The following is a 27,498-nucleotide window of genomic DNA, read 5'->3' as shown; positions in this document are numbered from 1 at the left end:
ATAAACAATGACCCGCTCGCAACAGTAAAAGTACTCCAAGTGAGAAAAACAATGAGCGTGCGAAGCCACATATTATAAGCCAAATAACGTAGCTTACTACTTTGATTACCAAATAAATGAAAAGTAAATAGAGAGAAATGTGTAAAAGAAGACGCAAGATAAGACGAGCAGCTCTGACGGGCGCAAAAAAAGTCTTCAAACCACGTGGACATTTTTCGAGGTTCTCCGGGAGGGGTCGACGCGTCGTCACATCGACGAGTTCATGCAACCCCTAATACGTACGGTTGTAAGGATGGATGGGGGGGTTTTTTAGGCCACAGACTGGCAGCCTATGGGACTTCTAACTGCAATAAAGTTGTGCAGACTAGTATTTATTCATGACGCAGCGCATTTAGAATTCAACACACATTTTGGTGGCATCTGTAGTTCTGTAACCAACCAAATTGGTTGCACCTGCTTTCAGAGAGAAATGGCTTGGGTAGTTATGTTGCAGAATGAGCAGTGGGCGGGGCTGGCAATTATACTTATAAAGTAAGCAAAACAACATTCACTTCAAGCAGCGTCATATCGCACTTAGAGAGCACTCCAAGGTTCTTAAAGATGATTGCCTGCTAAGGCATCATTTAGACACATAAACCACAAAAGCCACTGGCAGTAGATTATTCTCATCAAAAAGGCTGCAGAATAATCGGCACTCTCAGAGTCTAAGTGGCTGGCTTGGTGTTCTCCAAACAGTTCAGCCGGTTCTGATGTCGTTACTGCGATGATTACGTTATGTTGGTTCTGATGTCGTTACTGCGATGATTACGTTATGTTGGTTCTGATGTCGTTACTGCGATGATTACGTTCTGTTGGTTCTGATGTCGTTACTGCGATGATTACGTTCTGTTGGTTCTGATGTCGTTACTGCGATGACGACGTTCTGTTGGCTGCTGAGGAGGTTCTGATGGGCATCGAACGGCTCGCTGTGTGGATGCAAGGATTTCAATAGACGCATCTTTATTTTGAACTTTTCCCCCACATTTTCGAATCATAGTAAAGACATTAAAACTGTGAAATAACACAATGCCGTGGCCAAAAGAAAAGTCTTAAACAAATCAAAACGTTCTTATTTAGATTTCAATTAGCCGCCCTATCTTGCCTTGATGGAATTAAAGGCTTTGGGAAGAAATAAACATACATAGGCATCAAATCAACCTCACTATTTATATGCATCTATAACTAGAAATGTATAGTTATGGTATCATTATGATTTACTTCTTTCCTCAATTTTGATTTTCATGTGGATATCCATTACTTTTTGTCTGCATTTGACTAAATGAATTTGCCCTCTTGGGATAACAAGATGTATCTGTATCTTTACCTGAAACCACCAGGGTCACCTTGTTGCTGGTATACCGCACAAGGAAACAGGCACAATGGAGTGCGTGTGGTCAAAAGTATGCGACCAAAACAACACACATCCACTGGCTGCATTTGGGAGTCAGGTGCAAGATCGCCCACAATCTGAAAGGTCTAACAATGAGTTCAAATAAACATGTTCAGTACTGATCTCTGCTTATCCAGATGTGGATTTCTCTCAGGATATTCATCATAATAATCGTAATAATCATCGTACTGTATCATCAGCAGAGATCCCATAAATTAACCTGATCCCCCCCTCTAAATATCCTATAAACAAAGACTGAGTATTTCAAATTAAACAATAAGTCAGAGATGTCGCCACAGGCCACAGCTGTTACAAAACATCACAGTTGCAATCAGCACAAAGTGAAGTCACACCTCCCTCCAGCAAGTAATAACTACAGCATATTTGTATCTAATCTGAATGTGTTGGCAGGACTTCTGGTGTTATGAATCAGAAGACAACAGAAAAAGCATCAGCATGCAGATTCAGCTCCATGGAGAGATACCAGACTAGCAGACACACTCCAGAGACCCAGGCAGCAGCTCTGGGGGAGCTGACCATGGTCCTGAATGGGAGCCAGGGCTGCATCACAATGAACCTCATGAAGCCTGGAGGCTGTAATGCGTCTGGTCGTGTCTTGGCCTATTAGCTTTAGCTAAATGCTCCTGGATATATAGCTTGACACAGCCAGATGGCGACGTAGCTGGGAAATTCACACACTGCTTCATTTGGCAATACTTTTCTGACAATGCAATGGCATGCTCCTCCATAGACTGTCAGTGTGATCAATCCGAGTCAAATGTTTGAATAATCTGTTAGAATTAGTGTTATATCATTTTCGTTGATTCGATCATAACTAATAACTGGCACAAAGGTTTCTGTGGGAAGCAAGACACCACTTCCTCACATTTAGTGGTTTGATGATTGTTCATTGGCTTTAGGGCAGCATGAGAACACATTTGATTGTTCACCCCAGTGTGGAGAGGAGACTTACTTGGCACCCTGTTGATGGCTTTGAGAGGCCGCAGTACCCTCACCGTCCTGATGGCAGAGAAGTTGATGTTCTGCAGGTCCAGGGAGTATTCCACCATCCTGGAAACACACACACACACACGCGCGCACGCACGCACGCACGCACAAACACACACACACACACACACACACACACACACACACACACACACACACACACACACACACGTTAACAATCCAGGTACTTCCACAGGCCATTTGCACCTGGCAGTAACATGCGTTTTCTGTGATCAGATTGCAATCGGATAGTGCTTGACCACGTTAGATTGATTTCATTTACACAAGGTGTCAGCATGCGTTTTGGGTGATCAGATTGCAATCTGATGAAATCTGATCACCCAAAACGGGTGTGCTCTCAATCCGCATACAGTTGCTGTATGCGGATTGAGAGGACACGTTGCATTTACACTTGTGTTCAATGTGGTCACAATGCGTCCCTGACCACCTCCGGAGGTGGTTTGGCTGATTTTGCAATCCGTCTTCAATGCGTCTTGGGGGCGTTTACACCTGTACTTCCAAGTGGGCAAGCACTGTGCGAGTGCAATCGCATCACAGAAAACACATGTTAGTGCCAGGTGTAAATGGCCTCTATGAGTCCCGCATCCCTAGTCATTTTGTTTCTTACTAAGGTTCTCGTGGGAGTTTTTCCCTGTGTGCTAGATGAAGTTGCAGAATAGCTTTAGCCTTGCTAAAATCTGCTCTTGCCTGCCTTGTGTTTTTCCTGTTTTCTTTCTCGCCATGCTTGTTTGATATAAGTTGACATAACACAAACCTGGATAAGTTTGCAGCCGTATTTATGTAAATATGAACGTGGTTTGGTACATCACTTTTCAAAACAGTTACAAAGCGCTTTACAGGCAGTAACAGCCAGCGGCATTCCGGCATGTTGGCACGGACAGAAGATGTCAGAGTCATAAAGTAGACCTCACCCAACCGGACACGTCACCTATTAGGCCTAAGCGTGACAGCATCAAAGGGTTTTCTGTTCATTTGCAGGCAGAGACGCGAGTGCGAGAAGTTGGGGATTGAACCTGCAACCTGCTGGACAGATGAAGGCAAAAGCCCTGTGAAGGGGCGGGGCGGGGGGGGGAAGCTAGCTTGAAGTAAAGCTACTATGGAATGACAGATAAACAGAAGGGAAGCAGAGAGTGTTGTTTTGCTATCTGACCTTTTTCTCGCAGATTATAACAGAGAAGACCTATTGTGCTTGTGAAAGAACAAGAGAGAGAGACAAGGAGGGATAGATGGGGAGAGAGAGAGAGAGAGAGAGAGAGAGAGAGAGAGATAGAGGGGGGGGGGGCTGTAAAATACCTGTACTATTTCTTATCTGAATTTTCCAAAGTTCTCTCCCCAATTGTAATTGGCCAATCCACCTGCTGTCCCGGTCGTTGCTCCACCCCCTCTGCAAATCTGGGGAGAGTTGTGGACTAGCACATGCTCCCCTCCGAATACATGCGCAGTCGCCATCCGCTTCTTTTCACCTGAAAGCGAGGCGTGTCACCGGCAGGACGTAGCGTGTGGGAGGATCACACGTTGTGGGAGGATTCCCCCTCAGTTCCCCTCCCACCCGAACAGGCGCCCTGACTGACCAGAGGAGAGGAGGCACTCCAGGACATACCCTCAATCCAGCTTCCCACGTGCAAACATGACCAATTGGGCCTGTATGGGCGCCCGACCAAGCCAGAGGTGAAAAACGGGGACTCGAACCTGTGACCCAGGGTGGAAAGTACTGAGAAAGAGAGAGAGAGAGAGAGAGAGAGAGAGAGAGAGAGAATGGAAAGAGAGACAGACAAAAAGAGACAGGGGAGAAGGAGAGGAGAGCGAGAACAGATAGAGAGATGACAGGAGACGGAGAAAGAGTGACATGAGAACGGAGAGAGATCAGAAAACCAGCGGAAAGCACGAGGGATGATTAACTGCGATGTAACGATGGCGATAAAGCGAGCTTGAACGAGGGACAGAGAGAGAGAGAGAGAGAGAGAGAGAACGGGCCTGAGGGTATTATCAAGTGTTGGAGATAATTACAACGTGTGAGTAACAGAGAGAGAGAGGGAGAGAGAGAGAGGAGAGAGATAGAGAGAGAGAGATAGAGAGAGATAGAGAGAGAGGAGAGAGAGAGAGAGAGAGAGCATATACCTGGCTGAACAGAAGAAGGTATTTCTTTTGTTCTGTCAAGAGGGGGGGGAGAGTTGTCAAAATATGGAAGAGAAACGTAGCAGGAAGTGATGCAAGGTTCAGGTATCCCACATCTACTCTATAGTGTGAGATATAATAACAAGCTCATTTCTCTGAGAAGTCGGAGAGTCATACCACGGGATTTTCAAGTGTTTATCAACCCTTATCCAATTATTCACGTTGCACCTTTTGGCCGGCGCATCTGGCTGGGAGGCTTTGAGATAATTTAGGCAGCAAAATAACAGTAACATGACAAAAAATCCACCCAGGCCCTAGTCTTCAAAGGGAAGCTTCACAGTGAGAAATCCGGTGAGGTTTGTTGAAAGTCGGGTTGGGGAGGGAACTTGAGTGTGCCCAGCAGGATTCAAAGTTGAAAAATAGATGTGCTCCAAATTCTACAAACTATATATCAAAATTGAATGAACGTACTGTAGGCGCTCCCAAGTTTTTTGAAGTCGGAAGAACTTGACCGCACGCCAAAGTTCTGCAAAGTTTCAAAGTTGGAAAACTGCAGACGCATTCTGCTTTCACACAGTGGTAAAAGGTGAAAATCAGGTCAAATCCAAATCAAAAACAGGTCGCTTCAGCATTGACCAAGCCACTGCACGTGCCCCAAAGCATCCATCAGGTGTGGAGCTAACGGCCAGCCATGAGATATGAAGCTATCACAGCAGGGTTCACACACACCTTCTCAAACATCACATTCATGAAGGTACCTCATGTGTGATCGCAGCAGGGTTCCCACACCTTCTCAAACATCACATTCATAAAGCTACCTCATGTGTGATCACAGCAGGGTTCCCACACACCTTCTCAAACATCACATTCATGAAGGTACCTCATGTGTGATCGCAGGAGGGTTCCCACACACCTTCTCAAACATCACATTCATAAAGCTACCTCATGTGTGAGCGCAGGAGGGTTCCCACACACCTTCTCAAACATCACATTCATGAAGGTACCTCATGTGTGATCGCAGCAGGGTTCCCACACCTTCTCAAACATCACATTCATGAAGCTACCTCATGTGTGATCACAGCAGGGTTCCCACACCTTCTCAAACATCACATTCATGAAGGTACCTCATGTGTGATCGCAGCAGGGTTCCCACACCTTCTCAAACATCACATTCATGAAGCTACCTCATGTGTGATCACAGCAGGGTTCCCACACCTTCTCAAACATCACATTCATGAAGGTACCTCATGTGTGATCGCAGCAGGGTTCCCACACCTTCTCAAACATCACATTCATGAAGCTACCTCATGTGTGATCGCAGCAGGGTTCCCACACACCTTCTCAAACATCACATTCATGAAGCTACCTCATGTGTGATCGCAGCAGGGTTCCCACACACCTTCTCAAACATCACATTCATGAAGCTACCTCATGTGTGATCGCAGCAGGGTTCCCACACACCTTCTCAAACATCACATTCATGAAGGTACCTCATGTGTGATCGCAGCAGGGTTCCCACACCTTCTCAAACATCACATTCATGAAGGTACCTCATGTGTGATCGCAGCAGGGTTCCCACACCTTCTCAAACATCACATTCATGAAGCTACCTCATGTGTGATCGCAGCAGGGTTCCCACACACCTTCTCAAACATCACATTCATGAAGCTACCTCATGTGTGATCGCAGCAGGGTTCCCACACACCTTCTCAAACATCACATTCATGAAGCTACCTCATGTGTGATCGCAGCAGGGTTCCCACACACCTTCTCAAACATCACATTCATGAAGGTACCTCATGTGTGATCGCAGCAGGGTTCCCACACCTTCTCAAACATCACATTCATGAAGGTACCTCATGTGTGATCACAGCAGGGTTCCCACACCTTCTCAAACATCACATTCATGAAGCTACCTCATGTGTGATCGCAGCAGGGTTCCCACACCTTCTCAAACATCACATTCATGAAGCTACCTCATGTGTGATCGCAGCAGGGTTCCCACACACCTTCTCAAACATCACATTCATGAAGCTACCTCATGTGTGATCGCAGCAGGGTTCCCACACCTTCTCAAACATCACATTCATGAAGGTACCTCATGTGTGATCACAGCAGGGTTCCTACACCTTCTCAAACATCACATTCATGAAGCTACCTCATGTGTGTGATCGCAGCAGGGTTCCCACACCTTCTCAAACATCACATTCATGAAGCTACCTCATGTGAGATTGCAGCAGGGTTCCCACACCTTCTCAAACATCACATTCATGAAGGTACCTCATGTGTGATCACAGCAGGGTTCCCACACCTTCTCAAACATCACATTCATGAAGGTACCTAATGTGTGATCGCAGCAGGGTTCCCACACCTTCTCAAACATCACATTCATGAAGCCAACACAGCAGAGTTTGAGAGACACAGATCAAGATGAATTACTGTTACAACTACTGAGAACTAGCAGCTTTACAGAAGCTCACAGATGACAATTAAAAAGAGGGGCTAGGATGTTTGAACAATGTTCTACTGTGCTGCTGTGTTAAACCTATTTACTAATGTTAAGTACAGTAAAAATATATCAAACGAATAGAATAGAATAGAATAGAATAGAATAGAATAGAATAGAAGTTATGTCAGGCCTGCCTCAGCACAGCATTTGACCAGTTTCACTTTTGGTGTGATTTCAGTGGAACCGGGTCCAGCCCAGGACTTGCCCCTTTGGTGTCTACCGCCTGAGTGAAAGGTGGGGTTGGGTCAGGTAGTCCAAGTGTAGGAGTGCTTTGCAAAGCCATTTTTTACTTTTCAAATGAAGACTTTCTATTCTTGCACAAAATATATAATGTCAAGCACTTTCAAAGACCCATGTCTACTTATGTCTATTTTCAGGCCTTGATTTTTTTGGTTGCTCTCAATTCACAAACTCAAGGATTTCAAGGAACCCTGTCACAGTCTACAGTAATATGCTGCACCATCCAGTCTAGTGTAACCTTGGTGACAGGAGTCGGGCGACCAACATCAGGGAGAAGACAACACTGTCAAGTCAGCACAAAGTAGAACAAAATACATCTCAACCTCTGACTTGATTTCAATTGAAGCTCCTCCATGTTTCTCTACAGTCCGGTACCGTCACCAACCCACTGCACATGACCCAAAGCACCCATCTAATGGTGGATCTAATTCTGTGAGCCGGGAAACTCGTCTATTACCGTAAGCTTGGTGGTGACAGGAGACAGCTCCGTTCTGCTGCAACTCAGCAGCAACTCTGGCAAAATCAAACAGGTAAAACACACCAACTGTGTAGAGTACACTCAGAATACCTGGAGACAGAGCTAACACACCAACCATGTAGAGTACACTCAGAATACCTGGAGACAGAACTAACACAGCGACCATGTAGAGTACAGTCACAATACCTGGAGACAGAACTAACACAGCGACCATGTAGAGTACAGTCAGAATACCTGGAGACAGAACTAACACACCAACCATGTAGAGTACAGTCAGAATACCTGGAGACAGAACTAACACACCAACCATGTAGAGTACAGTCAGAATACCTGGAGACAGAGCTAACACACCAACCATGTAGAGTACACTCAGAATACCATGAGACAGAACTAACACACCAACCATGTAGAGTACACTCAGAATACCTGGAGACAGAGCTAACACACCAACCATGTAGAGTACACTCAGAATACCTGGAGACAGAACTAACACACCTACCATGTAGAGTACAGTCAGAATACCTGGAGACAGAACTAACACACCAACCGTGTAGAGTACACTCAGAATACCTGGAGACAGAGCTAACACACCAACCATGTAGAGTACACTCAGAATACCTGGAGACAGAGCTAACTCACCAACCATGTAGAGTACACTCAGAATACCTGCAGACAGAACTAACACACCAACCGTGAAGAGTACACTCAGAATACCATGAGACAGAGCTAACACACCAACCATGTAGAGTACAGTCAGAATACCTGGAGACAGAACTAACACACCAACCATGTAGAGTACAGTCAGAATACCATGAGACAGAACTAACACACCAACCGTGTAGAGTACACTCAGAATACCTGCAGACAGAACTAACACACCTACAATGTAGATATATGGTTAGAATACCTGGAGACAGAACTAACACACCAACCATGTAGAGTACACTCAGAATACCTGGAGACAGAACTAACACAGCGACCATGTAGAGTACAGTCACAATACCTGGAGACAGAACTAACACAGCGACCATGTAGAGTACAGTCAGAATACCTGGAGACAGAACTAACACACCAACCATGTAGAGTACAGTCAGAATACCTGGAGACAGAACTAACACACCAACCATGTAGAGTACAGTCAGAATACCTGGAGACAGAACTAACACACCAACCATGTAGAGTACAGTCAGAATACCTGGAGACAGAGCTAACACACCAACCATGTAGAGTACAGTCAGAATACCTGGAGACAGAACTAACACAGCGACCATGTAGAGTACACTCACAATACCTGGAGACAGAACTAACACACCAACCATGTAGAGTACTGTCAGAATACCTGGAGACAGAACTAACACACCAACCATGTAGAGTACACTCACAATACCTGGAGACAGAACTAACACACCAACCATGTAGAGTACAGTCACAATACCTGGAGACAGAACTAACACACCAACCATGTAGAGTACAGTCACAATACCTGGAGACAGAACTAACACACCAACCATGTAGAGTACACTCAGAATACCTGGAGACAGAACTAACACACCAACCATGTAGAGTACAGTCACAATACCTGGAGACAGAACTAACACACCAACCATGTAGAGTACAGTCAGAATACCTGGAGACAGAACTAACACACCAACCATGTAGAGTACAGTCAGAATACCTGGAGACAGAACTAACACACCAACCATGTAGAGTAGTCACAATACCTGGAGAGAGAACTAACACACCAACCATGTAGAGTACAGTCAGAATATCTGGAGACAGAGCTAACACACCAACCATGTAGAGTACAGTCAGAATACCATGAGACAGAACTAACACACCAACCATGTAGAGTAGTCACAATACCTGGAGAGAGAACTAACACACCAACCGTGTAGAGTACAGTCAGAATACCTGGAGACAGAACTAACACACCAACCATGTAGAGTACAGTCAGAATACCTGGAGACAGAACTAACACACCAACCATGTAGAGTACAGTCAGAATATCTGGAGACAGAACTAACACACCAACCATGCAGAGTACAGTCAGAATATCTGGAGACAGAGCTAACACACCAACCATGTAGAGTACAGTCAGAATACCTGGAGACAGAGCTAACACACCAACCATGCAGAGTACAGTCAGAATATCTGGAGACAGAGCTAACACACCAACCATGTAGAGTACAGTCAGAATACCTGGAGACAGAGCTAACACACCAACCATGTAGAGTACAGTCAGAATATCTGGAGACAGACCTAACACACCAACCATGCAGAATACAGTCAGAATATCTGGAGACAGAGCTAACACACCAACCATGTAGAGTAGAGTCAGAATACCTGGAGACAGAGCTAACACACCAACCATGTAGAGTAGAGTCAGAATACCTGGAGACAGAGCTAACACACCAACCATGTAGAGTACAGTCAGAATATCTGGAGACAGAACTAACACACTGACCATGTAGAGTACAGTCAGAATACCTAGAGACAGAGCTAACACACCAACCATGTAGAGTACAGTCAGAATATCTGGAGACAGACCTAACACACCAACCATGCAGAGTACAGTCAGAATATCTGGAGACAGAGCTAACACACCAACCATGTAGAGTACAGTCAGAATACCTGGAGACAGAGCTAACACACCAACCATGTAGAGTACAGTCAGAATACCTGGAGACAGAGCTAACACACCAACCATGTAGAGTACAGTCAGAATATCTGGAGACAGAACTAACACACTGACCATGTAGAGTACAGTCAGAATACCTGGAGACAGAGCTAACACACCAACCATGTAGAGTACAGTCAGAATACCTGGAGACAGAGCTAACACACCAACCATGTAGAGTACAGTCAGAATACCTGGAGACAGAACTAACACACCAACCATGTAGAGTACAGTCAGAATACCTGGAGACAGAACTAACACACCAACCATGTAGAGTACAGTCAGAATACCTGGAGACAGAGCTAACACACTAACCATGTAGATATATGGTCAGAATACCTGGAGACAGAAGTACCTCTGTGAGCGGCTGTGATCTGACTTGACAAGTGGTTTTCCATGGAGGCTGGAAACATCATCCACTTCCCCAGTGAGAGAAAAACACACAAGAACCAAAATAATCTTACATTTGGAAGCCAGAGTGGGAGGTCTGTGTGTGTGTGTGTGTCTGTGTGTGTGTGTGTGTGTGTGTGTGTGTGTGTGTATGAGTCAGTACTTAGAGGGAATGGACAGAATAGACTGGACTGAGAGTAAGAGAGACTAAAATTGCAGTCAGACGTTTCTCCACCAGCTTCAATTATTGTGTGGACAGAGAGAGAGAGATAAACTGTGTGTGTGTGTGTGTGTGTGTGTGTGTGTGTGTGTGTGTGTGTGTGTGTGTGTGTGTGTGTGTGTGTGTGTGTGTGTGTGTGTGTGTGTGGTGCGTGTGGTGGTTGTGGGTGGGGAGCCTAATGGAGGATGTGTCATTTTGTCAATTTTTTACAGCAATTTGAGGTAAGGCAGCATGTTCTGGCCACACTAACACACACACACAAACACGGTTTTTCCTGGCTCAAAATGAGGCAGAGGTGGTACTAGACCTGCTTTCTTAAACAAATAACTTTATTAAAGAATATTTAACATTAAATTGTCAACACAACACATTTCCATGAAAACACTTGTCAGTTTTGTCAAGAGCTGGAGGTGGCACCAGAGTTGACGTTAGGCATGGGTCGATTTCCGGTTTTAGCGGTTCGGTTGAGTGTACGAGCCCAAACCGGTTTGATCACGTGCAAACCGAAAAAAACATGTTTTTTTTTAAATAAAAAAATAGTGTTAATCCATTCTGATTGCACTATTTTTTGTATTAGCCTCTTCTCAAGTTGCACTAGTAGTAAGTCTTATTTTGTTTATTATGTTGATGTTTGAAGAAAAGTTAAGCTGAATAGTTATGAGCAATAAAAATTACAGTTAAATGGTTCTGCTTATTTTTATTCAGTCTTAGTGCTGGTTGGCATACCAGCTTAGAGGTGCATTATCGCCACCAACTGCAGTCGCATTACAGTCATTTATGGGCTACACACAAAAAAAAACGTAAAATTCGATATACCGCTTTGATAGTATTTTTGGGGGAATATCGGACCGGTTTCAAAATTTTCAAACCGACCCATGCCTGTCACGGTGATAGCCACCTCCGAATTCTCAGGAAAAACCCACACACTATCCCTCTCTCTCACATACACACTCGCACAGTCACATTCACACTCGCACAGTCACATACACACTCTCACATGAACACTGTTGAAGAGTGTAGTTATGTAAGCAGTGAAAGCACACATAGGACTCCCTCTCTCTCTCTCTCTCTCGCACACACGCACACGCACGCACGCACACACACACACACACACACAGCAGAAGTTGGAGATGATGCAGTCATCTAATTTACATACTTTGAGATGTGAGTCAAACTAATGTCTCTATTTGAGTTCTCCAAACAAACATCTTCATGAATATTTGAAAGGAGAAACTAGATTAGTTTTTTGTTCCGGGGGACATTGGTTGTTAAATGTGGATTTTGCAACCTATCCTTAAACACCCTCCTCTCTCTTCGGCGAGCAGCTCCGTCTCTGCCAGTTCCGATCCCCAAAAGCACTTTCACAAGTTAGCATAATGAAATACTCTCTCAGGAGTCCATCCAGTGCTGCCACCAATTCATCTCTGGGGCCCCACTGTTTGGAGTCATTTCATGGTCATTTTTACCCTTTTCGGAGCTGTAAAGAACCAGTTGCCAGGCACTTCAGTTGTTTTGGAGAAAGCTGACATGGAGCTGGGCTAGCTACTGTAGCTCTCTGTGTGTTTGCTGGATGAGCAAATGATGTAAAATAAACTATTCCATTCACTATGAATGGTCAACTATTCCATTCACGCCTCATTTTAAAAATAAATTTGGAGTTTACATATTTGCTTCATAAAAGGAAACTTTCTTTAATGAGCAGAATCTAATTAAAAAGATCAATTGTTGTGAAATTTTAAGATGAAAACTTCGCAACTTATCTGCGACTTTTTAGGTTCTTCATCTGCCAGTTGCCAATTTTTGGATGATTCTGAGAGAACACAGTGTGGTTTTATAATAAAGCAGACAGACAGATCATCTATCAGCAGTGCTGCTATAGTATTATTCATGTCATACGCCAGAGAGTTGAGATCACATTCAAATAAACAGGCCATACATTAGGTGGTTATGTGATGTCATCACAAATGTGATGTGGAAATGTCACTCCCTTGTCACACAGCTTGTGCATCGGATGTTTGACGAGCACGGCACCCTTGTGCGTGAGGAGGAGATGCACACGGACGCACCTGTTTGGAGGCTGGAGAAAGGGGCGTCACAGGTAGGTGAAGGGTCTCCAGGAGAAGGGGTCGGCCCCTTCCCCTTAATAGCCCCTTCCCCTAGCTATCGCCTGGAAGTCCCGCCCTGGAGACCCTCACTGCCCCCACTATATCCAAAGCCTAACCCCAACCAAGTGGCTACCAGTGCCTATAAACCCAACCCCCATCACCCCGCTGTGCGTCACCGCAACCCAGAGGTGTCACTTGACCTTTGCCTCGACCCCAACCAGGTGCGTCCGTGTGCGTCTCTTACTGACGCACGAGGGCACCGTGCTCGCCGATGTCTGACAAAGCGCTGGTATTTTACGCTGTCAGAATGAGAATGTGTTTACTTTTAATTGACAGTCTGTAGTTGTTGAGTGCTTGAAGTTAAAAAATAAAATTTCAAAATGTTTTCAACTGTCTCCAAGCAACAACAACAGGAGGCACTGCCAGCACTGTTTACAGTGAGGATTTGTCGACGGCCTGATGGACACAGGAGCTTAGACACGTACCATGCTCTAACACTGATAGATATGTAATCCTCTTTCTTCACAGTCCTGCACGTTCCTCTCTATTCTGCAAGGAAGCTAAAATAGCTACAGTAAAACTAACCAAGAAACATAACGTCGCCGTCCGTTGAAAACCACTTAAAGGAACACTCTGCCCATTTTCAACCAGCTTTGTATCATTAGAACATCAGTAGTATATCAGAAAACTGTAAACTGTTTTGAAGTCTGTCATTTAATTTGACAGTTATTCAGTGTTAAAGTGTGGACCAGTGACATCACTGGTCCACACTTTAACACTCAATAACTGTCAAATTAAATGACAGACTTCAAAACCGTTTACAGTTTTCTGATATACTACTGATGTTTTAATGATACAAAGCTGGTTGAAAATGGACTGAGTGTTCCTTTAACTCCATTTATTTAATTTATTTTTTTACTTTTTACTGTAGATGGAATCCATTCTCCTCGATCTACTGGTAGGTGTTGACGTCTAAATGACCAATGAATACATGTTTTATTGGGCAATCTATTTAACGCATATCACCGTTGGATGTTAGAGCTGCCCATCGCACCGCCTACGCAACGGCAGAAGGGGCGTGGAAATACGCTTAGAAACAAACCCACTGTGCATACATTAGTCAACATAATGTAAAGGAACTCGATTGGAGAAATCAGATGTTTATGAACACATCCTCGGTCAGTAATCAAATGTACACGTTATAAACACTGACATGGGGAGGAAATAAGCTTTGAGTTGTTAAGATTAACGATATAGGGCTGAATCTGATTGGCCGATAATATAGGCTATCGTAGCTGTAACATTAACATTACTTTGTTTATGGACATGGCGAATTATCTGATAGGTAACGCTGGTTGAGGTTGACAGATGCAAACCATGTTTGATCTGAGCAAAATCAGTGTCAGATGCAATTTAAATGTAATATGGATATATCACATCTGAATACAATCTGGATACAAGTTGTATAAGATGCCAGGTCTAAACATGCATGCACAATTTCACATGCTCACACGTACGTACGTGCGTGCGTGCGTGCGCACACACACACACACACACACACACACACATACAAATGACGCCACAAAAATGCAACTTTATGCGAAATATTGTATTTATGAACATTACCAGCGATGACATCCAAAGCCCATTGGTTTTAAGTAAGACATATTAGCCAATGGATGGTCTTAGAAAACAGAATAACAGCCAAATAGATACGTATTATTTAGCCTATTTTACTGACTGTGTACTAGCTTAATAGGCCAGAATAAACTAATATGGTCATTAGCAGGCAGCACTACAGTAACTGTCTGATTTCATGCCAGCAGTCCTGCATGGCCAAACTGGAGGAGACGGCATCAATATTTAAAATTAGATTCATGGATGCAATCTTCTGTCCCAGAAGAAGAAGAAGTTTATCAGGCAGAGGGGCAGATGCGCACACACACACACACACGCACACACGAGCGCACACACACACACACACACACACACACACACACAAACACACACACACACGCGCACCACACCGCAACTTACATCCTGCAATCACTTTCCTTCCCCATCTTTTAGACGTTCTAATTCCTTTCTAACAACTTGTCCTCCTCACAAACTAGGGATGTACGATACATCAGCAATCATATCGGCATCGGCCAATGTTCATATCTTTTTTATATGTCGGTATTTGTATCGGTCCAATGAGCAAAATACAGCAATGTTAATATTAGTCATCTATACCGGCCAAAATGGCTCATATTGACAAGGTGGTAAATGTATTATTTATGGGCTTTTCAAATTGTACAGTGTTTAGCCTACATGGGTTTTTCAGTATGCACAAAATTGTATTATCATATAACCTTTTTATATACGTTTTTATATATCATCATAATCGAAATCTGTGAATATCGATTAACAACGTTTATATCGGTATCGGCCAAAATGTTCATATCGTGCCTCCCTATCACAAACTCCACCATCTCCGTATCTCTTTCTCTCCCCATCTCCTCCATTTTCACTTTTCGATCTCTCCTTTTCCTTCCTCATCTTTGACCTCTCTGCATTCCTCCATGCTCTCTCACCCTCTGTGTGGCTCTATCTTTCCTCCATGCTCTCTCTCCCTCCTCTGTGTGGCTCTATCTTTCCTCCATGCTCTCTCTCCCTCCTCTGTGAGGCTCTATCTTTCCTCCATGCTCTCTCTCCCTCCTCTGTGTGGCTCTATCTTTCCTCCATGCTCTCTCACCCTCCTCTGTGTGACTCTATCTTTCCTCCATGCTCTCTCACCCTCCTCTGTGAGGCTCTATCTTTCCTCCATGCTCTCTCACCCTCCTCTCTCTGTGTGGCTCTATCTTTCCTCCATGCTCTCTCACCCTCCTCTGTGTGGCTCTATCTTTCCTCCATGCTCTCTCACCCTCCTCTGTGTGTCTCTATCTTTCCTCCATGCTCTCTCACCCTCCTCTGTGAGGCTCTCTCTTTCCTCCATGCTCTCTCACCCTCCTCTGTGAGGCTCTCTCTTTCCTCCATGCTCTCTCACCCTCCTCTGTGAGGCTCTATCATTCCTCCATGCTCTCTCACCCTCCTCTGTGTGGCTCTATCTTTCCTCCATGCTCTCTCACCCTCCTCTGTGAGGCTCTATCTTTCCTCCATGCTCTCTCACCCTCCTCTGTGTGGCTCTATCTTTCCTCCATGCTCTCTCACCCTCCTCTGTGTGGCTCTATCTTTCCTCCATGCTCTCTCACCCTCCTCTGTGTGGCTCTATCTTTCCTCCATGCTCTCTCACCCTCCTCTGTGAGGCTCTATCTTTCATCCTTGCTCTCTCAGCCTCCTCTGTGAGGCTCTATCTTTCCTCCATGCTCTCTCACCCTCCTCTGTGTGGCTCTATCTTTCCTCCATGCTCTCTCACCCTCCTCTGTGTGGCTCTATCTTTCCTCCATGCTCTCTCACCCTCCTCTGTGTGGCTCTATCTTTCCTCCATGCTCTCTCACCCTCCTCTGTGTGGCTCTATCTTTCCTCCATGCTCTCTCACCCTCCTCTGTGTGGCTCTATCTTTCGTCCTTGCTCTCTCACCCTCCTCTGTGTGGCTCTATCTTTCCTCCATGCTCTCTCACCCTCCTCTGTGAGGCTCTATCTTTCCTCCATGCTCTCTCACCCTCCTCTGTGAGGCTCTATCTTTCCTCCATGCTCTCTCACCCTCCTCTGTGTGGCTCTATCTTTCCTCCATGCTCTCTCACCCTCCTCTGTGAGGCTCTATCTTTCCTCCTTGCTCTCTCACCCTCCTCTGTGTGGCTCTATCTTTCCTCGATGCTCTCTCACCCTCCTCTGTGAGGCTCTATCTTTCCTCCTTGCTCTCTCGCCCTCCTCTGTGAGGCTCTATCTTTCCTCCATGCTCTCTCGCCCTCCTCTGTGTGGCTCTATCTTTCCTCCATGCTCTCTCACCCTCCTCTGTGAGGCTCTATCTTTCCTCCTTGCTCTCACCCTCCTCTGTGTGGCTCTATCTTTCCTCCATGCTCTCTCACCCTCCTCTGTGTGGCTCTATCTTTCCTCCATGCTCTCTCACCCTCCTCTCTCTGTGTGGCTCTATCTTTCCTCCATGCTCTCTCACCCTCCTCTCTCTGTGAGGCTCTATCTTTCCTCCATGCTCTCTCGCCCTCCTCTGTGAGGCTCTATCTTTCCTCCATGCTCTCTCGCCCTCCTCTGTGTGGCTCTATCTTTCCTCCATGCTCTCTCACCCTCCTCTGTGAGGCTCTATCTTTCCTCCATGCTCTCTCACCCTCCTCTGTGTGGCTCTTTCTTTCCTCCATGCTCTCTCACCCTCCTCTGTGAGGCTCTCTCTTTCCTCCATGCTCTCTCACCCTCCTCTGTGAGGCTCTATCTTTCCTCCATGCTCTCTCGCCCTCCTCTGTGTGGCTCTATCTTTCCTCCATGCTCTCTCACCCTCCTCTGTGAGGCTCTATCTTTCCTCCATGCTCTCTCACCCTCCTCTGTGTGGCTCTATCTTTCCTCCATGCTCTCTCACCCTCCTCTGTGAGGCTCTATCTTTCCTCCATGCTCTCTCACCCTCCTCTGTGTGGCTCTATCTTTCCTCCATGCTCTCTCACCCTCCTCTGTGAGGCTCTATCTTTCCTCCATGCTCTCTCACCCTCCTCTGTGAGGCTCTATATTTCCTCCATGCTCTCTCACCCTCCTCTGTGTGGCTCTATCTTTCCTCCATGCTCTCTCACCCTCCTCTGTGTGGCTCTATCTTTCCTCCATGCTCTCTCACCCTCCTCTGTGTGGCTCTATCTTTCCTCCATGCTCTCTCACCCTCCTCTGTGTGGCTCTATCTTTCCTCCATGCTCTCTCACCCTCCTCTGTGTGGCTCTATCTTTCCTCCATGCTCTCTCACCCTCCTCTGTGTGGCTCTATCTTTCCTCCATGCTCTCTCACCCTCCTCTGTGAGGCTCTATCTTTCCTCCATGCTCTCTCGCCCTCCTCTGTGAGGCTCTATCTTTCCTCCATGCTCTCTCACCCTCCTCTGTGAGGCTCTATCTTTCCTCCATGCTCTCTCACCCTCCTCTGTGTGGCTCTATCTTTCCTCCATGCTCTCTCACCCTCCTCTGTGTGGCTCTATCTTTCCTCCATGCTCTCTCACCCTCCTCTGTGTGGCTCTATCTTTCCTCCATGCTCTCTCACCCTCCTCTGTGAGGCTCTATCTTTCCTCCATGCTCTCTCACCCTCCTCTCTCTGTGAGGCTCTTTCTTTCCTCCATGCTCTCACCCTCCTCTGTGAGGCTCTATCATTCCTCCATGCTCTCTCACCCTCCTCTGTGTGGCTCTATCTTTCCTCCATGCTCTCTCACCCTCCTCTGTGTGGCTCTATCTTTCCTCCATGCTCTCTCACCCTCCTCTGTGTGGCTCTATCTTTCCTCCATGCTCTCTCACCCTCCTCTGTGTGGCTCTATCTTTCCTCCATGCTCTCTCACCCTCCTCTCTCTGTGAGGCTCTATCTTTCCTCCATGCTCTCTCACCCTCCTCTGTCTGTGAGGCTCTATCTTTCCTCCATGCTCTCTCACCCTCCTCTCTCTGTGAGGCTCTATCTTTCCTCCATGCTCTCTCACCCTCCTCTCTCTGTGAGGCTCTATCTTTCCTCCATGCTCTCTCACCCTCCTCTCTGTGAGGCTCTATCTTTCCTCCATGCTCTCTCACCCTCCTCTGTGTGGCTCTATCTTTCCTCCATGCTCTCTCACCCTCCTCTCTCTGTGAGGCTCTATCTTTCCTCCATGCTCTCTCACCCTCCTCTGTGTGGCTCTATCTTTCCTCCATGCTCTCTCACCCTCCTCTCTCTGTGAGGCTCTATCTTTCCTCCATGCTCTCTCACCCTCCTCTGTGTGGCTCTATCTTTCCTCCATGCTCTCTCACCCTCCTCTGTGTGGCTCTATCTTTCCTCCATGCTCTCTCACCCTCCTCTCTCTGTGAGGCTCTATCTTTCCTCCATGCTCTCTCACCCTCCTCTCTCTGTGAGGCTCTATCTTTCCTCCATGCTCTCTCACCCTCCTCTGTGTGGCTCTATCTTTCCTCCATGCTCTCTCACCCTCCTCTCTCTGTGAGGCTCTATCTTTCCTCCATGCTCTCTCACCCTCCTCTGTGTGGCTCTATCTTTCCTCCATGCTCTCTCACCCTCCTCTCTCTGTGAGGCTCTATCTTTCCTCCATGCTCTCTCACCCTCCTCTGTGAGGCTCTATCTTTCCTCCATGCTCTCTCACCCTCCTCTGTGAGGCTCTCTCTTTCCTCCATGCTCTCTCACCCTCCTCTGTGAGGCTCTATCTTTCCATCCTCACGTTCCCACAGTGTGAGAGCTTTAATGAGCTACTGTTACACCTCCAGCTGGGTACAGATGCTCATACACATGTCGCTGTGTGTGTGTGTGTGTGTGTGTGTGTGTGTGTGTGTGCGTGTGTGTAAGTGCGTGCGTGCGTACGTGCGTGCGTGCGTGTGTGTGTGTGTGCGTAAGTGCATGCATGCGTGTGTGTGTGTGCGTGCGTGTGTGTGTGTGTGTGTGCGTGTGTGTACGTTGTCAGAGATGAAAGCCAAGCTGTCTAGCGCCAGTGTCCCCATCTCTCTTCCCACATGTTCCCACCCCATCTATTCCTGTTAGCCCCGACACACATCATAACTAACTCACTCCATAACACAGTGCGCCGCTCTGTTCCAACTAACTGGACTGGTTCTGAACAGATCCCACTTTATAAACAGAGCACAGAGTAGCCAGCAGTGCAAACGGGGAGAGACGGGCGACTTAATGTGACCGAAAGTCAGCCGACTGATGTGTCGGCTGATCTGAGTTTCTTTCAAGCGACCAGGCAACTGAGCTGGAAAAACATGTCATATTCAGGCCAGGATGATCAGAGGCAGCAGGGTGTGCAGGCATGGCCCGCTCTTACCCTGCCTGTGTGCCTGGCCTGAAGATGATGGTTTTGTGGATACTGGATGCTTTTAAGTGCAAAAACTGGATTTGATATGAAAAGTGGGGGGGGGCTACCATTTGATATCTGTCAGGTGTCTGTGACGCATCGGCGAGCTCTCGGCGAGTCCTCAGATCGTGTCTTTGAACAGTTCACAGAGCAATGGAGCACCGATTTGTGAGCACCAAGCCAACCCCGATTTGGCTCTGACCTGGGGGCTTTGGCTCTGACCCGGGGGCTTTGGCTCTGACCCGGGGGCTTTTGTCGGTGAGCTCCAAAAACTGTCACCGAGTGGAAAATCAGGGCTTGTATAGTATAGGGCGGCCCGGTGGCTCACCTGGTGGAGTGCGTGCCATTGAGGCTTGGTCCATCTCTAGCACATACTATCCTATCAGATAAAAGCAAAATGCTAAAAAAAATATATATTTACATGTATAATAAAAAAAACAGCAAGGACTGCTTGGTGTCAGAGTTACAGTAGATAAGAATCCACTTATGTTTATCAAGGATGATCAGCCATGAATATACTATGCATGAGCGATTTACAGTTTTACTGGTTCGGTTCGGTGTACGAGCCCAAACCGGTTGATTTTATTATTTTTTAATTTTAATTTATTTTTTAATGAAAAAATAGTGCCAATCCATTCTGATTGCCCTATTTTTCATATTAGCCTCTTCTCAAGTTGCACTAGTAGGCAAAAGTCTTATTTTGTTTATTATGTTGATGTTTGAAGAAAAGTTAAGCTGAATAGTTATGAGAAATAAAAACATTGTGTTGTTAGTTAAATGGTTCTGCTTATTTTTATTCAGTCTTAGTGCTGGTTGGCATACCAGCTTAGAGGTGCATTATCGCCACCAACTGCAGTCGCATTACAGTCATTTATGGGCTACACAAAAAAAAAAAAAAAAAAAAAAGAATCAATATACCGGTTTGATACGTTTTTTGGGGGGAATATCGAACCGGTTTCAAAATTGTCAAACCGACCCATGCAAAAGTAAGTAAAGTAAAGTAATATGGATCCATCCCCAGGGTTCATTCACTGTGTAACTTGTGCAACTGAACTCAATCATCACCGTAAGGCGCTTAAGATCATCTCCAGACGGGGCACTAAGGGAACGTGTTGTGATCGAAGCTGCAACCACTTTACTAAAAGAGATGATGAGTCCATCCCGTCCATTACATGAGCTTCTCCCTCCAACCACACTGCCATGTCCTGTAGGCAAATGACAAACAGCACCGCCCTCTCTGTACCCACCTGCCAGGACCAAGCGCCTCCATCAGGCCTCCCTACACACTGCAGCCAGACTGTATAATCATCTTGCCCATGTGAATCATTGTGTTAAGAAGAGTGCATTTCATATGTGATGTGGGGGGGGGGATAAAGTCCTTATTCGTGGGGGTTTTCGGGCCTCGTTGAAGACGTGGAGAGCAGTAAGGCGTGTAACGTTGAGCAGGTGGTTAATAGTGGAAAAGAGAAAGCTGGGGTTTTGCTTATTAACAGCTTAGTCTTTATGTTGGAGATAAGGGAGGGCAGAAGATCTGTCATAGAGACACTGCATGAAATAAGCCACGCCCATCACAGGGGGAAAGCCCTCCATTCACTTCCATACACCAGCGTCATTTTCCTTGAATTAAACATAGCTAAAAGCTGTTGTGTGGTGGGCTGCACAGACAACAAATGTAAAAAAAAAATCGGCAATTAAAGTTTTTTTGTACTTCCGAGCAAAACAAGGAAGCCATTGAGAATTGGCGAGAAGAAAAATGTGGCTCTAGCTGTCAAGGAAGTAAGTTGGAGTGTTCATCTTCCGTATATATGATCTTTGGGGGGGGGGGGGGGGGGGGGTTTGTTTCCTCCCGTTTTGGGTGTGCTTTCTGAATGACGACGCAGTGTCTCTATGTGCAAGTGATGGAGCTGTAAAGCAGTTTTTCAGCAGCAGCATCTCAACATCTCTTCTCAGACTACGGATATCCTCATTTATGCCAGGATAAATCTCTGCCCATCCTCTCTTGAACATAAAGCAACTTGCCTTTCCGTATCTGAGCGGACAACATTTGTTTCAGTCAAAGAGAGGGAGCCCATCTGATCAATGTGTTAAATATAGCTCTGCCACGATCAATTATGGCCCCCCATCTGCTGTGCTCAGCATACAGCACATCACACAGTGAGACGCCTGGCAGCGCACAGTGTAAGAGCTGTATAGGCATATGTTCCAATCCAGACATCCAGACATAAGAGACTGCCCACATCGTCTATACAGACACATATTCATATCGGCCCACACATCAGACGCAGACGCACGCACACACACACACACACACACATGCACACACACACACACACACACACACACACACACACACACACACAATGACATATGGAGAAGGACGGGAACAAAGAGTGAAAATGGCCTGCAGCATTTTTATCCTCTTTAGTGAAGAACAAGAGAAAATCTTTCACTGAAGAGATCGCATCGCAGCAGGAAGCAACAGGGTGTATGGGAAATGTGGTCAAAGCATCAAAGAGTATAGAAACAACACTTTTTTTGTTTTGTTACAGTGCTATCGCCATTTCGGACTGAAAATGCCTCCGTACAACAGCACAGAACCATGACTAGAGAGACACACTACGGCCCGGGAAGAACAATGTTGGTAGAGGTACTTTCGAACGGCACTTTGTAGGCGGGACATTTGACCGGCGCCATTAGGGTCGTCTTCCTTCAGTCCAAAATGGCGGAGGCGAAGCTCTGCTGCTGCGCACTGAATTTGCACGGGAAAACGACCTAGCTTTCACTTCTTGGAAATGTAAGTTCTTTGCTAGCAACCTTATTGGCCCGGTGGTACCTGCTGATCCGGGATCTCTCTCGCCTAGACAGATCACAAAGAAATCAGGATGGCTCCTCAACCATAAGGCCTATTATGTCTGCATGGCCTTGTTTGAAAGGTGAGAAGCTGTGACATATAAATCAAGTGTGAGTCATATATGAATCCAAGTCAAGTCAAGTCAAGTCAAGTTTATTTGTATAGCACATTTCATACACAGAGGCAATTCAAAGTGCTTCACATAAAATGGTTGACAGGAAAATAAAATAAAAGAAGAGAGTAAAACGGACATTTAAAAGCATCACAACAAAACTTAAAAAAAAGAGTATAAAAAGTGTATTACAGGAAAATAAACCAAAAGAAGAAATAAAATGGACATTTAAAAGCATCACAACAAAACTTAAAAAAAAAAGAGTATAAAAAAGTGCAATAGATTGCAATCCAGAGTAAACGGAGATGCAATAATCATATCATTTTAAAAGGCAATATCACCATTATGACCCAGATGCCACAAATAGTAATGCTGATGAATGTATTGTCATACTTCTTGACTACAACTGTAACTGTATTTATGATGAAAATACACTGAAATGCACAATTTATGATGCAATTCTATCAATATACTGTAGGTGTGGATGAAAATATAATTATTTCCTTTTTATTGTATCTCCATTGACTCTGGCATGGTAATACTCACACTCATACACTGTCACAGCTTCTTAGCTTTCAAACAAGGCCAGACATACAGTATTGCATGCATATAGACCTCATGGTTGAGCAGCCATCCTGATTTATTTGGGGTATGTCTGTCTAGGTGAGAGAACAGCCCCCAAAACACCCTAATGAGCTGAACAGTATTACTGGTGTAAGATAGACTACCGTACCAATCATCTCCACTATATGGTCTACATGCATTTTTCTGTACGCCCTCTTCAGGGTTCGTCATGGGAGATGTTTCGAAAAGTCTTTATAAAAGGGTTTTACTTCATGAACCAATCGATTCAGCCATATTCAGAAGGAGAGACCATAGCACATTTCACTCGGACCAAATCAAAATTTATTGTTTTGCTTGCCTGTGTTTATTAATAGTACTATGATTATTATACAGTACAGCTTCTGTCTCCCACTCAGTGACAGACAGGCCTGAAGCAGAGCACACATCAGTAGGCTGTCATCATCAGACTCTTTGTGGAGCGCTGCTTTCATACAGACTCTCCTGATTAAATAACCAACCCACCCCCCCCTCCTGTGTCAGCCATCCAAGACTGCAGCATCTGTCACACACAAGTACACACACACACACACACACACACACACACACACACACACACACGTGCACGCACACACACACGTGTGCACACATGCATAAATATTGACATATACAAGCATGTGCACACAAATACACATAATGCAGATTAGGGATGTTCATTTTGAAAAATTTCCAAAATCGATAATCGGTGAGAATTAACGATCAATTATCGATTATCGATTTTATTAATACTTAGAAAATTTTCAATATTTTCAATTTTTTTTTTTTTTTTTTTTTTACAAAATGAATGCCTATGGCAGAAAATACGAAAGACAACGTGTTCTCCTCAATGAACTCTTTATTTCAATGTGTCTCCTCTCCAACACTGCTGTCCCCGGCGCATGCCGGTGTGAATTTCCCATGTTTAAAACAGTTTTGTTGGCACAAAGGCCCGTGCCCAGCCAGAAAACTAGAGACTATATGAAGCTCCACCTAACGTTAGTCGGCTGTGCAATGGAGTGGGGCGAGGAGTAACGAATTCCACCCAAACCTAGTCCAAAAAAAAAAAAAAAAAAAAAAAAAAATTTTTTTTTTTTTTTTTTTAATAATTAAAAAATCGATCCAAATGCCACAGGATCGATTCCAATCCTTAACGATCGATTATCGATTTTCGATAATTGATGAACATCCCTAATGCAGATATACTGTACACACACACACACACACAGTATACTCATACTGTAGGTATACTACTGTAGCACCAGCATTAGGCAAGTTAACCGGGAAGTGTAAGAAGTGACTTTTTACTTATTACTCCTTAAAAGAAGGTAATAATATGACATGACTTATTACTTGGTATCAAAAGTAATCCCCCCACTTAAAAAAAATGTAGGGTTTTTGTCAGCTCCTTTTAGAACTGAATCACCTTTATTGGAACAATAATTAACCTTACAGGAGAAGTCAACAATCAGACAAACTGCACACATTTTCTTTATTTGCCTACCTATCCATAGTATTCCAATGATGTCACAAGCATTTTCCTACCAATATGGCGCTACAAGACACACAGCTCATTGGCTGTTTGTGTCACTTGATTGTGATCACGTGTTAATTGATTACAATCACCTGTTATTTTCCTACCGGCTACCAAGATGGCCGTGTGGTGATGTAACAGAATACTATCAATAGCACAAACACACAGACACACGCACGCGCACACGCACACACACACACACAGGCGCACACACACACGCACACATACGCACGCACCCACACACACACGCGCAGAGTATCAGTTTATTTCCTTCAGGGTGACGTCTCTCTAGACTCTTGTGTTTCTATTTCTGTGTTTTTATGTCCTTTGTTTTGCTGCTGTGTGAAAGGTGCTATGTAAAGAAACTTGACTTAATTACTTGAAAATGGGCTTGAAGGAGCTACCTGCCAGTGTGCCGGCGGCTGCTTGTTTGCTTGCCCTCTGTGTTGCAGCGGGGGAAATGATGTGTCTTCTAAACATGCTGGGCTCATCCACACATCCCACCAGTGTGACTTATCTTGTATTATTGTATTCAAGGTGAAAACATCTGTGGGAACAGCAACACTTCGGATTTATGGTGAAGGTGACCGAAACATTGCATTTTTATCGCTTCAATAAGTCTTGTGTCAAAAATCCTTGTACTACTGTATGCAGGATTTTTATTTATTTTGTATTCATCGTTAAGTATTCAATAATAATAATAATCATTTAATAATAATTATTTCATTGAAGACTGACTGCGCTCACATGCTGTTTTCAGCACTGCTATTCAACGTCTCCTGGGAGCTTCTCAGTAAAAGCACAGTGGTGCGGTTTGTTTTGACGGCGCTGACTTTTGTAACCAATGTGGGATTCAAACCGGTGACCTCCCGAGCACAAGCATTATTATAACCTCCAGGATATTAGGGTTTGATCAGAATATCGGTTTGCTAATACAATAGCCGAATGTTGTTTTAGCATTCAGATATCAGCCAGTCAGTTCTCCTTCCTGACCACGGGTTTGACCAGAGGACTCTAATATTAGGGGACACTCGGGTCGATACAGTAACACTGAACAACAGGCAACAAAGTGAGCAACAGGGTCAAGCGACACAGTCCTGTTTGTCTTTCTCACAACACACTCAGAGGAAGTCCTACATGGGTAATGTGAAAGGGTCTTTCTGTGTGGAGTTTGCATGTTCTCCCCGTGCCCCCCTGGGGTTTCCTCCATATAACATCAATATAACCCCCCACTAAAAACATGCAGATGGTCGTCTGACCAGCGGCGGTGGAAGAAGTTGGTCCCCGGGCGTTTCACTGTAGCTGCCCCACCGCTCCTGGCCTGAACCATGGAGGACGAGCCAGGATGGGTCAAACACGGAGGACACATTTCACAGCGCCTCCAAAGCATGTGCGTGTGTGTGTGTACTGGCTGCCGTGCACCTGTGTGCATGCCATGGTGTTTGTGACAAATAAAGACGGGGTTTGACCATCCGGTTTAATCTTTAATATTTTTAATGCACATTATATATATATATATATATATATATATATATATATATATATATATATATATATATATATATATATATTAGGGTGCATCAAAATACACATTTTCAGAATATTGATCTGTCTGGGTGCTAAAAGTGTTACCATCCATGGAAAAACAACACATGCAAAATATTTTTGCAATACGTGGTGATCTAGGGGTATAACGGCACATCAGCTTTTTCGGCAACAAGGGGTAACTGGCTTCACTGGGGGAGCCATGATCAATTGGTTCATTTCATGCCATTCTCTGGTTCCATCACTTTGGGCTTAGGTTTCAATGTTTGTTTTAAAAAAGAAGAAGTAGGAAGCCATGTGGCAAAGAATTCACCTTCACAATTTTATTATCTTCCAAAAAATTATCTCTGCTAAATTAATCATTCCCACAAGAATGTTCTAAACTTCAACTTTCTCTGCTTTGGGCCCCTAGCCTAACATAACCATTCCTGGGGGGGGGGGGGGGTTAGTGGTTTGAAGACTGGCACCACAGCCTTCATTCCATCCAACATCCTCAGCCGGCCGAGTCTTGTGTCCCTGGCTACACGGTTGAAGATCACACCAATGCAGCAGCTGATCGAGGAGTCAGGTGGTAATTCGGCAAAGTCTCTACATCCTATGCGACAGCAGGCCGAGCACACCACCACGTGCTGGAGGCAATCAGTGAGGAACGGCATGAGCAGTGGACACCACACACCCTACACTGGGACAGTAAGTTGACGCCAATGCTCAACAATGTACGCCA

At 45.1% G+C, this 27,498-nt stretch overlaps 1 protein-coding gene across 1 annotated transcript in view; it reads right to left on the bottom strand.

Annotated features, from left to right (window-relative positions):
* LOC310775829 (voltage-dependent T-type calcium channel subunit alpha-1I-like) overlaps nt 1-27,498 on the bottom strand; it is a gene marked incomplete at its 3' end in the record, with an annotated part of 351,343 nt that overhangs the window by 208,359 nt on the left and 115,486 nt on the right. The window contains exon 4 of the mRNA XM_083635957.1: nt 2,403-2,500. Within this exon, the coding sequence (XP_083492083.1) occupies nt 2,403-2,500 (98 nt within the window). The remainder of the gene's footprint in view (nt 1-2,402; nt 2,501-27,498) is intronic.

This window comes from Poromitra crassiceps (assembly GCF_964638095.1).
Source record: "Poromitra crassiceps genome assembly, chromosome: 4".
NCBI lineage: Eukaryota > Metazoa > Chordata > Actinopteri > Beryciformes > Melamphaidae > Poromitra > Poromitra crassiceps.
This window is presented reverse-complemented; position numbering and strand designations above follow the sequence as displayed.